This window comes from Chrysochloris asiatica, unplaced genomic scaffold (genome assembly GCF_000296735.1).
Source record: "Chrysochloris asiatica unplaced genomic scaffold, ChrAsi1.0 scaffold00042, whole genome shotgun sequence".
In the NCBI taxonomy this organism is placed as follows: Eukaryota; Metazoa; Chordata; class Mammalia; order Afrosoricida; family Chrysochloridae; genus Chrysochloris; species Chrysochloris asiatica.
In genome coordinates, this window is record NW_006408560.1 from 11737119 (window position 1) to 11748559 (window position 11441).

At 42.3% G+C, this 11441-nt stretch overlaps 1 protein-coding gene across 3 annotated transcripts; it reads left to right on the plus strand.

Moving 5' to 3' along the window:
* The first annotated feature begins 702 nt into the window (after nt 1–702).
* CHTOP (chromatin target of PRMT1) lies at nt 703–9597 on the plus strand. Of its 3 annotated transcripts, none has more exons than XM_006861468.1 (6): nt 703–980; nt 1996–2077; nt 3588–3741; nt 6204–6387; nt 7152–7289; nt 9192–9597. In XM_006861468.1, the coding sequence occupies exons 2-6, from the start codon at nt 2013–2015 to the stop codon at nt 9395–9397; spliced, it is 747 nt and encodes a 248-aa protein (XP_006861530.1). In that variant the 5' UTR covers nt 703–980; nt 1996–2012; the 3' UTR covers nt 9398–9597. The 3 variants fall into 3 exon arrangements, with proteins under 3 accessions (XP_006861530.1, XP_006861529.1, XP_006861531.1); XM_006861467.1 differs by having other exon boundaries at nt 899–980; nt 6201–6387; XM_006861469.1 differs by lacking the exons at nt 703–980; nt 7152–7289 and having other exon boundaries at nt 2013–2077; nt 9192–9397.
* The last annotated feature ends 1844 nt before the right edge of the window (nt 9598–11441 follow it).

Consider the following 11441-nt stretch of genomic DNA (forward strand, 5'->3'; position numbering starts at 1 on the left):
AGGGAAGAAGTGGGGAGAAATATGGACGGGCGGTGGTAAATCCATCAGGATGTGGAAGATATGTATGTGCTCCCAGAGCTTCTTAGCTCTTCTCAACTCTCTTAATATGGAGAATGGGGGTGAAGGGAGAACCAGTGCAAAGGTGTTATGTGAGAAACTAGGATAAAGTTCCGCATAAAAAAATTTAGACGGTGGTTTAGGCGTTGGACTGTTAAACGCAAGACGTTCCCCGGAAAACGACGTTGTCTGCTCCCGTACAGACTTAGTCTCTGAAATCCCATGTAGGGTCGCTGAATCGGAATTCACTCCATAGCAGTTCGGTTTAGTTTTGGGATCTTGGCGAGGGAGTGCAAAAGTGCACAAAATGTTTTTCATCGAGACTTGAATCCGCCCTCAGCAAGCCATACCACGCAGAACTCCGGACTACCCAAGACTCCAGACTACCAGGGATTCCAGATTACAACCTCCAAGCCGCCCCGAACGTGAAAATTTTACATGCCTCAAAGTCTAGGCCACTGGCCCCTTTTAACATTTACCGCTTCGGTGTAACACAAATTAGATTTTTAGCTAAAACTCCGCCTCCCACAAAGGCTCCGCCCCTGACCTTTGCGCAGGCTTATCACAAACCTTTCCCGCCCCCTAGTTTTGCGTGGCTCCGACGTCTGACGTTCGTGTCGACGCCATTTTAGCCGGTCCCACTCCGCACAGGGCGTGGCGGCCATTTTGTTTGGGACATCGAGCGGGAGGTGGCGGCTTCTGTGGCAGCAGTGGTGGCATAGAGAAAAGGGCTGGCCGGGTGAGCAGACGGGCCGACCAAACAAACAACGAACTAGCCTAGCAGACTGTTGCTTACTTATCTTAACCAACCGCCCACCAAGTTATCCCGAGCCCCCCATCAATTCAGGTTCGGCCGGTCCCCGGCCCGCCTGCCGCAGCCGTGGTGGCAGCCCCGGGAGGAGCACTGGCGTCCGTTTCCTTTGGTGCGTTTCTGTAGTGAAAAGGGGAAAAGTCTGGGGAGCGGAAGGAGCCGACGACCACGACATAGGGGTAGTAGGTGGGATGTGGAGGCGCACGGGGTGTTGGATCCGGAGGCCCCCGGAAGGGGGTGGAGCCGGAGTGAAGAGGTGGGGACGGCGCCGCGGCAAACTGGCGGCGCGGGGAAAGTGCCGAGCGTAACAAAGTTCGGTCTTCCCGGGCTTTTGAGACGGTAGGGCTTGTAAGTGAGGATGCTGGGATTTTAGGAGCCCTGGTGATGTAGTAGTTAGAGCGCTCGGCTGCCAACCGGAAAGTCGGCTGTTTAAAGCCACTAGCTGCTCCGCGGAAAGATCTGGAAACCCTACTGTGTCTTATCAAGGTCGCTAGAGTCGGGATGGCTCGGTGGCTGTGGGTCTGGTTTCTGGGTGCATAGGACTTTGGCTTGGAAACTAATGGCGGTTTTAGAGTTAAATTTTCTCGTATGCTCTCTGGGAGCCAACTCCCAGGCACGCACTAGTGCCTGTTTAAGAAACCTCTCCTCTTCAGATCCCAAGCCCTTTTCTAAAGCTCCTACTTGATTTTGAAGTTGAAACTCAATTTTGAAACCGTGGTGTGCCTGTTTTTTTCTCTAGTTCAACGCTTCTTAACATTAGAAGCGCCTCAGTAACCTTTCCCAGCCCCTAGAGATGGGGATTTAATTGTCTGTGCCCAGACTTCTATATTTCTAAAGGTTCCCTGGGCAATTCATATGCTGCCGTAGTTAACAGATGAACCCTGTTGAGGATTAAAGTTCTTAGCTGTCTCTGGTTCTGCCATCCTGGAGACCGAGGCTAGTTTATATCCTGTGGCCTTAAAATTGTAATTGGTTGAGCCAATTGCCTTATAGACTTAAGCAGCTGAAATGGTTTTTTGTGTCATCTTCTAAAGACCTTTCCATCTGATACTGACTTGGGGGTTGGCCTTGTAGAAATGAGGGGACCATCATTCCCGTTTGCTTATTTTGTCTGTTGTCCATTGTAGATTCTCGAGATTTGAAGATGGCTGCACAATCAGCTCCGAAAGTTGTGCTAAAAAGCACCACCAAGATGTCTCTAAATGAGCGGTGAGGCAGCCAACAGCAACTTCAGCTCGTTCATAAGAAAACATTACTTAAATTGGCCCTGGGGTCCAATGCACACACACAAAAAAAACCGGTTTTAAACTAAATACCAACAGAAGGCTACAGACCTCTGTTTTTAGTTGAATCTTATGTGGTACATGAAACAAATTGGGCACTTGTTTCAAAACCCCTTATCAGTAGATTTTTATGTTAAACTGTCTGAAACATTTATCTGGTGGGATGTATTTTAAAAAAGACTCCTCACTCCCTCCCTCTCTTCACATTTTTTTTTACATTGATACAGGGGTGGTGCAGCACGGTAGCATGGTACCCTGGCTGCAGTAGGCTTGCTGCCCAGTCCTAGGCCAGCAATGTTGTGTCTGGCCTGTAAGAGGCAGGTAGCAAGCCATGAATCTGTCCAAAGGCCCTTGAATGTCATTCTTGGGCCTTGTAAGAGGCACTTGCTTTGCTCCATTTCACTTTCTTTCCATTCTGCTTTTAGTTTGTTTTTGTTTTGGATTTGTTTACAGTTGTGTTTTTCTCTTCATCCCATTACACTTATCTTGATAGGAATAATGAGTGTCTTCACAAGCTTTTAAATGAAGTTTTCAGAAGCAATTATTTGGAGTCAAGAAAAGTGATCGTTTAAGAAAGCTTGGGTCTTTTAAGTAGGTTCTATCTCTTAAGAGCTATGTTAATTGAAGGCCTTTGGTCAATAAATTTATTAAGTTAAATGTTAGATCTAAGGAGTGTTTTTATGTCTATTTTTGCCTCTTCTGAAGCATTTGTGCTTTTTCTACTCCGTTTACTATTTATATTCACAAACTAAGTAAACATATAAGAAAATGTGATGCACACTGATAATTAATATGGATAACACACTGTTTCCATAATCTTTGCATGGTGCAAATAGTTAACACTCACCTGCTAACTGGTTGGTGGTTTCAGCCCTCTCAGAGGTGGCCCGCAAGAAAGGCCTGACAATCTACTTTTAAAATCAGCTATTGAAAACCTTATGGAGCACAGTTCTACTCTGACATAACATAGGGTTGCCTTGAGTCAAAGCTAATTCAGCAACAACTGCCAAATGTTTCCATGGGCTTTGAAGGTGCTCTAGTCTTGGCTCATGTTTGCCCTTAAATACACTCAGGTACCCCAAGGTTTTGGCTTTCTGTCTTTGTCTTTGAAACTACATCTTCTGTCTTTCTACTGTCATCATATCTGCTTATTGCGTGTTTTTCATACCTTCCACTTCTCTAAAAGCCGTTACCTGAGCCCTTGTTATCACTTTTGATTGAATGTGCTGCACTTAGCTGCATTTCTAAGTTTCTGATTCTTGCAAGTTTGTGGAAACAGAGGAGTCTTTAACCCACATCAGCCTTGACCTAAATGTACCACTTTATTTAAAGTTCATGGGATCTGGAGCTCCTCCTGGTCTAGCAAGCCATGAAATGCCAATAAATGTTTTGTAATAAAGCTTTTATTTAAACATCCATTTTGTTCGACCTTGAAGCTTTACTAATATGCTGAAGAACAAACAGCCGATGCCAGTGAATATTCGGGCTTCGATGCAGCAACAACAGCAACTAGCCAGTGCCAGAAACAGAAGACTGGCCCAGCAGATGGAGAATAGACCCTCTGTCCAGGCAGCATTAAAACTTAAGCAGGTGAGAGAATGGGTCTTAATGCTCCAGAAGCAGCTGGTGATCTCTGTCAGGCAGTCTACTGAGGCTGTCAGGACGTGAAGGATGATTTACAAGGTGGCTCAGGGCAAAAGCTGAAACTTCTCTGGAGCAAAGAGAAGTTCAGAGAATCCCAAATTTGGCAGGTACTTTTAAGTAACTTTTTTTTTTTTCCTTCAAATGATCTTTTTCTCTTGGGGAGCTTGCCACCAATGTGGCCTGTTTCTGTTATCAGTGAAAACACCTTTCACTCCTTATTAAATGAGGAAAGATGATTTTATTCTTTCTGCCCTAATACAAGAAGTACAAAAAGCTTTAGTCAAAAGTTTTCAGTGATAAAATACAGAACACGCAGGATGTATCTTCATCTCCACAGCACCTAAAGTTTTATAAATAAAGTAGCCTGAGAACACTGAGTAATTTAAAAGTTGGTGGGTTCTCTCAAATTTCCAATATGAGAATTCTATTCAGACCTGAAATAAAACCTGCTCTTTATTATTCATAGACTTTATATGCAAGTCCGGACAGTGGCTGTGGAAGGATATGTCCATGCTGTGGCTGGGCGTCTGGAGGGCGGTGCCATGCAACTGTAAGGACTTTAGCTAGTAGCACTGCATGGCTCTGCATAAATTTCAGCAGTTAAATATAACACACCCTCCCACCCCCCCATTTTGAGCCATTGGGCTCATTGACCAAAAATAACCAAGGCTCTCTGCTTCAGCTGCCTTAAGCCTTGAAGTAGCTAGATTCATCCCTGACTCAGGAAAACAGGCATCAAAAGCACTACATTTTCTAAGAGTAAATGTAAAAAATTGCTGAAGATAATCTGATATAACCTCTTATAAGACATTCCAACAAGTAGCTTTAAGTAGGCTTGGAGCAGTACTGTTCAATACAACTTTCCTGCAGTGATGGAAAAGCCCTATGTGCGTTTTCTACTGCTCTAACAACTTTTGCCACATGTTAGCACATGGAAAAAGGTGAATTTTTTTATTTTGTTTACTATTCATTAGCCATATGTGCCTACCTTATCTTACAGCACAGCTCCAAACTGGAAACTGAAAGAGTAGAGTTGACATCTTAATGCTTCCTGTCAGTGTTGGAGACCAGTATTGGTGGCATCTTAGTATTGGGAAGGGAAAAGAACTTCTAAGCACTGTGTGTATGGTTCTTCCCTCTAAAGCCCAAATCTCAGGAGAATATACTCAGGATGACTGACTAGTGGAATTAAGTCCAGACCTCATACTTGTGTGCTGCTGGGGGAGTGGTGTTGCAGGCTCTATGGTGGATTTCAATAGCCCATGGGAGGCATCTAATATTTAGAAACTGCCCCTCTGGTTAGAAGCCGTTTGTGATAATTGTGCTGGAAAACTAATATTGCCTTACCACATCTTTTGTGGGAAGGAGACATTACTTGCCCGCCCCGCCCAAAATCAGTAGTTACTTACTGAAACCTTAGATGCATAGAATTTATTTTCATTCGTACTGACTAATGGCTTTATAGGAAAACAAATTTGCCTAGTCCCTTGCTGTATTCAAGGCTATATTGTCCCTTTCCTTTGAAAGAATTTTTGATACGTGATGATCTTCATTGGGTTTTTCTTTGAGAGACAGATTATTAGAAATATTTCTCTCTCTGTCCTTGTTTCAAATGTGGCCCAGAATTTTATAACTTACCTGTCAACTCTTAACATATAAATAAGCTTGGCTGACTCTGTACGGGGTTACATTTGGGTTACATGTTTATTTTGAATTAAAGGTTGTGATACTGGCTCAGTAGAGCTGTTTGAAAAGACAGGTCTGAAGTTATGGATATTTGTGAAATGTAAGGAAAAGAGGTTTGACTTTTTTGTGTTTATTTACATCTTAAGGTAAAAAGTGGACCGTCTGGAGCTAGATACTCAGAGGAAAAATGGAGCAGACTGGCCTTTTTGACTGAGAAATCAATCTTGTTCTTAAGTCACAGAATTCAAATGAACTTATAATTTAAATTTTACCCAGAGTGTGATGAACTCTTCCTATGGTGTTTGAGTAAGCCTTTGAAGACAGTGGTAGCCCTTGGGCAGGTATGAATCAAATCATATCGTTGTCAGCCTTTGATTCAAAAACAGCAGAATCCAGTACTTGAACTACAGTGTGCTTCCTTAAAATGAATTCCCAAGTGGTAGTGTATGATTTCAGTAGTCAACATAGTGAGGTAACTTGTGTTACAATATGGAACCGTACTCAAGCTTCTTGGTGTGTCTGTTCTGAATTGGAATTCTGCTTTTATACCCATGTTCTGAGACAAAGGCTTGCTTCTGGTATGAAATTCTTACAGCACAGTTTTTATCTCCCTACACACCAGTCATCTCATTTGCTTCTTTTTCTCTGCACTTTGAGTTGCCATATCCCACTGGATGGCTATTTTTTGATCTCAATCCCCCCAACACCTTTTCTTCCAGAAGAGCTTAAAGCAGCGCCTGGGTAAGAGTAACATCCAGGCACGGTTAGGCCGACCAATAGGGGCCCTGGCCAGGGGAGCAATCGGAGGACGAGGCCTGCCCATAATCCAGAGAGGCTTACCCAGAGGAGGACTACGTGGGGGACGTGCCACGAGAACCCTACTTAGGGGCGGGATGTCACTCAGAGGTCAGTGCTGTGTTATCTGATCATTGCTAAGCCCTGCCCCCTTCCTTCTTCACTTGGGCTGCTTATGGACACATTTGTTTAACATATTTAAGCCTGAATTTGTATTATTATAACTTTCGAAATCACATGTTTTTAATAGTGCTGCATGTCTTTTATCGATACCATTCCTTTTCTGATATTATGCAATGGTGAGAGGCTTTACCTGCGTAAAGACAGGTAATTCGTTTCATATCCATTCCATTTTAAAACACTGCTGCTGTCTGAGTCAAAGCACATTCAAGTTGTAGAAATCAGCCAAGCTTAAGAAATGTATGGTCTGTTGACCTATGTTTGAACTAATCATCTCTTTTTGGTGCTAGTGAAGTGCTCTTGTTAAATCTGGAAAAAGAACAGGACAAATTGACACAAACTATTTAGTTATATATTCTAGGCACTCAGTAATGTTTTCTCTATTTTTGTATTAAAATCAACAACCATACAATCAGATCTAGGCAATCAATCTGATTAATCCAGATACTTACTAAATGTATGTACTCGTTAACATACTCCCACTTCTTTCAAAATATGGATTTTGATCCGACTTGCTGAATTGATTGAATAAAGAGCACCATAACCTTCACACTCAGTGTGCAGCTTGTCCCACCCAACCTAAAAATTAACCAAATTACTATCATTGATTTAACCTTCACCACCTTCCTTTGGTTAGAATCTACTTTGTCTCTCTTGGATTTACCTGCCTATACATTGTATGCCTCCTCTCCAAGGTCAAAACCTGCTCCGAGGTGGACGAGCCGTAGCTCCCCGAATGGGCTTAAGAAGAGGTGGTGTTCGAGGTCGTGGAGGTCCTGGGAGAGGGGGCCTAGGGCGTGGAGCTATGGGTCGTGGCGGAATCGGTGGTAGAGGTTAGTCAGCTACCAACTTCAGAGTAGCTCCCCCTATTTCCTTTCCTCAAAAACTCAGAGCCACCTTTCTGCACAGCTTCAAGTTATAGGCAGGCTTATTTGTTTGTCTTGTTTTGTTTTGAAACTGGCTTACTTTGTAAATTCACATGTTGTTAGTATACAATAGTCCAAGAATAGGCCACGTGCCTAGTTCAGAATATTTACACTTGTTTTCCAGGCTGTTGCAAATTTAAATTGTAATCTTAAAATGACAAAATGGTCAGTTTGGGACTTTACTTTTTCCACCACCACCTACCCTGTATCTCAAAATCCCAATTTGAGTTAAATAGGAATAGAGAAGAGGGAGATGCATAAAGGTAAAGCAGAGAAAGAGGTTGTTGAGACTTGGCAGCTGAGCATTTGCCCTGACACTAAGTAAATTCAAGGTAAAGTTTGTGTCTGTGGGGAACCAAAAACTTCATCAAAAAAAGATCGAGGTAGAAAGCAAGATGGTGTCATTGTCAGTTAAACGGCAACCATTGATAGTCTTACCTTTGAGATTTAGTGATACTTGTCTTGTGACCTTATTACCCAGATTGGAAAATAGTTTAATGGTATTGCTGTTATTAATGCCAAATTTCATGCTAGCTTTTTGGCTTAGAGCTAAGTGGAAAACTCCCAACAACACTGTGGTGGGGAGGATCTACTATTTTAGCTCCTGTGTTTATTTGCTTTTGTCCTTTTAAAGTTTGTGGTGAGTCTTCCATGATATATGACCTTGAAGTTGTCAAGGGATAATAACTGTTAGGAAAGGAAATTTGATAACAGGGTTTGTTTTCTTCTCTCCCATTATTATATGCCTCTTGGCTTATTGAGTGAAGAGCAAGTTAGTTTGGGTTTCAGGATGAAATAACATGTTTCCAAATTATATTTGAATTGGTTTCTGAGACATCACACGGGTGTGGGAAATAAAGTAGCTTTTCAGAAAGCTGGGTCTGTTTTGTTAAGTGAATTGAAACCATCTCGCAGAGAATCATATCATTTTCATAAGGTGACTAAAATCAGAGAGAGAAGTGACTCGAACTACTCCCCATCTCCCCACATTGTTAACTTTGTCAGAATAACTCTTCAGTTCCTTGACATGGGGTTGGTTCTTTGATAAGTTTTAAAGAGAGTTAAGATAACGTTTGTAAAAGGGTCTCTAATAAAACCTAATTTGAAAATTAGTTTCACACCCCTGATTCTCTATGCCTGTGTAACTTCCTCCCTATTAATGTGTTTAATTGGCACTGTGGGGTGAGCACTGGACTTGTAACTACAGAATTGGCAGTTGAAGCCCACCAGCTGCTCCTTGAAAACCCTATACAGGGTCACTGAGTTGGAACCAACTTGATGGCACTTAGTAGCAACAACAAATTTATATATAGTTAAGTGTGTCCAGTCAGTTCCGACTCAGCGACCCTATATAGGGTTTCCAAGGAGCAGCTTGGTGACTTTGAACCAGTGACCTTCCAATTCAAATTGACCTTGTGGTCTAGTGCCTATCCTACGGCGCCATACCAGGACTCCATGAATTTATATAGTGAATCTAAATTTTAAGTAATTTCTTTGTCTAAGGAAAGATGGATTTTTACAGTCTTAATTTTTAGTTATTTTCTATTTCATTGATAAGACTATTTTTTATATAGAATTCCTAGAGATAAGCATGTTAATAAAGGGATTCATTGTGTGTGCTTTCCATGTGTTGCTTTGTATCCAATGTGTTTGCTTTTTTTTTTTTTTTTCTTCTTCTTCAGTTTCCTCCTCTTTTCCCTGCCCTTTCTCAGCTAGGTCCCATTATTCTAAGGGGCATTTACCATTGTGCATCTGTTAAGCCTATTTGTGACTGTTGTTTTTGTTTTCTTTTTTACCCCATTGGGCCAGGTCGGGGTATAATAGGTCGGGGAAGAGGGGGCTTTGGAGGCCGAGGCCGAGGCCGTGGACGGGGGAGAGGTGCCCTTTCTCGCCCTGTACTGACCAAGGAACAGCTGGACAACCAATTGGATGCGTACATGTCAAAAACAAAAGGACACCTGGATGCTGAGTTAGATGCCTACATGGCACAGACAGACCCTGAAACCAATGATTGAAACCTGCCCACCCTCCCATGAGAGACTCTTGTTGACGTCACCACATCTGTAAATGTTCTTCAAACAACTGATGAGAAGAAACCTGATTGATGCTGGAAGGACCTGTCACAACAGGCTCTGGACTTATTTGCCACCAGTTTGCATTTAGTGTGTTCCTTTTACTTTTTGATACTGTGTTGTATGAAACCCTTTTCCTTTGACTTGGTTTTATATATTATATATTTTTTTCACCCAGACTTCTCTTTGAATGTGGATACATTTGTTGATGTTGTGATTAGAACACCCTTCTCTGTCTCCCCTCGCCTGTCATAAGTTCTGACATTTGAACATTTTGTCTGTTTGTCTCCACACTTCCCTAGAAAGAGCCATTTGAGGGTATACTTTACAGTCAATAGTAATAACTGTAGACATACCCATAATGTCTATAGTTTTGAAATACAGTTATGGTCTATATCCCCTTTAATGGCCTTTAGAAATGTTCAGAGATCGGGAGCTCAAAAGTATATTCTTCTGTGTTGACAATTTAGTGTAGCAACATTGACTTGGCTACAGGACCACGTAACAGATTCTGAGCAATAGCAGCTCTGATGTGGTTAAAGTCAATACCTTTTATGCTGACACTACATAGATAACAACCAGTATGCACACTACCCTCAAAGGAGATAAACTTTTTTGTTTTGTATCTTGTCCAAGTGGGGGTACTATATTGGGTTGGCTTATACTTGCAATGCAGGGAAAGAATCCATTGATTTGACGTGCTGCAGCAGAAGGATTAAGGATGGGAGAATGAATGGCAGACTGGCTGCTATAAGAGGGGTCAGGCGATACACTAATGCTGAAGTACTAGTCTTAGGTTTATTCCAAGCCAATCTTGGTTTCTCATTTGCTTTGTTTGAGCCTTTTTTTCCCTTGAAGATTTAATTAAGTTCAACCATATTTTGTCAACTAAATCAGTTTCAGTGGAATCTTGTATTCATTATAACAAGAAATCGTTCTCTCAAATCCAATCAGGGCTTTGTCTTTATTGTTGGGTTTCTTGAAATGGCATGGCCACATTGACAAACTGGATAAATTCCTGGGTATATCCTGGTTGTGGCACTGGACAGCAAAGTTGGCGGTTCAAACTCCTCAGAAATCCTATACAGGGTCGCTGTGGGTCAGAACTGATTGAACAGCACTAAACGTGTAACTCTGGGGAGTATATGATTTTGAGACAGAAAGTGAAAGATTTGCCTAAAAGAAATGAAGAGAATGTTAGAGTCATACTTCATCTCACCACAAGGGAAAGCAGTAATGGTCCTCCTTCAATTAGGCCCTGGGGCTAGGAAAAGGTGAGCTATTTTTCCCACCTCATAGCCCATAGTAAATATACAGGGTGGTCTTGGGTAATATTCTGGACTCTGGCACTGGTTTCCCATTTTCCCTGTGCAGTTTATTGTAAAAAGAAACCTACTGCTCCTTTCCAAACCTGACTATCTGCTGTTGGGCTGCCTGGAACCCACAACTTTAAAGGTTAAAGGAAATTTTGATCAGGACAACCTGGACTCAAATCCTGTGCTACTTGACCTCTGGGTTTATGAGGCCAAATGTAGAATAGAGTCTTGAGGAAATGATCAGATGGAGTTAGAGGACAGAACCATGCTAACACAACCTGACATGGTTTCCAAGTGTCAATACTGCTGTTTTCTCCTAAGAGTGGAATGTGGGGCTGAAGGTCTTCACTTTAGAGATGCCATAGCTTTGGATGGAAGGGAGTAAGAAAAGTTAGCTTGTTTGGACAAGGTTAGTTGTAAGGGACACGCCACTTAGCCCCAAGGCTGACGTGAGGGAGGTGCTGATGTAGTAGGCAGACTACCACTTGGAAAGTTCACATCCATTGGTTGTCTTGCATCAGGCATTCCCGCCCCCCAGCTTCCAAGATGCCTTTATTTTGGAAGACAGAGTACAAGTGAAAGATAAAGGCTTACTGCTCCCATGAACATTCACTGCCTCAGAAACCCAAAGGACCTATTAGAAATCTCTCAGTGGCGGCAGGATATGGTTT

What these genes read in the sequence shown, in the direction of transcription:
- CHTOP (XM_006861467.1), top strand. Translation starts at nt 2,013, where the DNA reads ATGGCTGCACAATCAGCTCCGAAAGTTGTGCTAAAAAGCACCACCAAG. An exon ending in AAGATGTCTCTAAATGAGCG is followed by an intron (nt 2,078 to 3,587) that starts GTGAGGCAGCCA and finishes TCGACCTTGAAG; the next exon opens with CTTTACTAATATGCTGAAGA. An exon ending in CAGCATTAAAACTTAAGCAG is followed by an intron (nt 3,742 to 6,200) that starts GTGAGAGAATGG and finishes CTTTTCTTCCAG; the next exon opens with AAGAGCTTAAAGCAGCGCCT.